General features: G+C 51.0%; 1 protein-coding gene across 1 annotated transcript; it reads left to right on the forward strand.

Annotated features, from left to right (window-relative positions):
* Positions 1-30: 30 nt before the first annotated feature.
* PPTG_20024 (hypothetical protein) lies at positions 31-906 on the forward strand (the record flags this gene model as incomplete). Its single annotated transcript, XM_008918630.1, has 1 exon — positions 31-906. One exon carries the CDS (start codon positions 31-33, stop codon positions 904-906), a length of 876 nt encoding a protein of 291 aa, XP_008916878.1.
* Between the last annotated feature and the right edge of the window lie 210 nt (positions 907-1,116).

The raw sequence follows: 1,116 nt of genomic DNA on the forward strand, positions 1-1,116 counted from the left end.
CACCCGGTTCAGCAACCGGCGGTGGATACAATGGCCATGATGAGGCAGATGTTTGAGTTCATGAACACTGCCCAACGCCAAAACCAAGAGCAGATGTCTCAAATGCTCCAGCAGCAGGTGCTGTTGCAGCAGCAGATGCTCCAAGCTCATGTAGCTGCACAGAAGCCTCAGAGGAAGAAAGGCAACCCACCCCAATTCAACGGACAGTCCAACGACGACTTGGAGTTATGGCTGTTTAGCACTGAGCAGTACTATTCTAACTACAGCGAGGAGATGGAGGCTGAGTCGTCCGACTTTGTCGATACTATTTTTGGTAACTTGGGCCCGGCAGCTCAGACGTGGTACCGCGACTTTAAGATTTCTCTTGGTGACCAGCCAGCTACGTGGACCATATCCAAACAACGAATTCGTGAGCGCTTCCGAGAGGCAGACTTCCAGCATAAGGTGCTGTCGAGGTTGCATAACCTTCGATGGAGTGGGTCCCAGCAGGCGTACACAACGAAATTCCTGCACTTGCTGTCTCAACTCGACTGCGAGCTGCCTGAAGTGGTCAAACGTTGGTATTACCAACAGAATCTTCGCTCTGACACTAGCGCTTTTGTGTCACAAAATGTGCCGTCGACACTTAAAGAAGTCATCGAGCTAGCTCAACGCTTCGAAGATTCTCGAGCGACAATCCCTGGACCAGGTGTTCAGAAGGATCAGCGGGGCGATAAACCTCAAAGCAAGCCACAATCTCAAAAGAAGAACCATGTAGCGTCATCCAAGCCCCATCAGTCTCTTGATACGACTGGGAGGAATGGTGACAGGCCTAGTTGTGCGTATTGCGAAAAACCAGGTCATACCGAGGCTGTCTGCTTCAAGAAGAAGGCGGATGCCAAGGTGTCGACTTCAAAAAACGCTTAGGCCCGGTGGGTTGGCATCCCGCTGGGCCAGAACAGTCAGTCCGTGGTAGCCGTCCACGTTCTGAAAGCCCCCTACCGAAACAGCTTCATTACCATGCGGATGACGCTGTTCTATCGACTAAAGAGAAAGTGTACGGCTATTTATCCCAAAGAGGTCGAATTGCTGACGCTGCTATATCAATTTTCATTGATAGTGGCGCGTCATTCAATG

The sequence above is a fragment of the Phytophthora parasitica genome, assembly GCF_000247585.1.
Source record: "Phytophthora parasitica INRA-310 unplaced genomic scaffold supercont2.248, whole genome shotgun sequence".
NCBI classification, from domain to species: domain Eukaryota; phylum Oomycota; class Peronosporomycetes; order Peronosporales; family Peronosporaceae; genus Phytophthora; species Phytophthora nicotianae.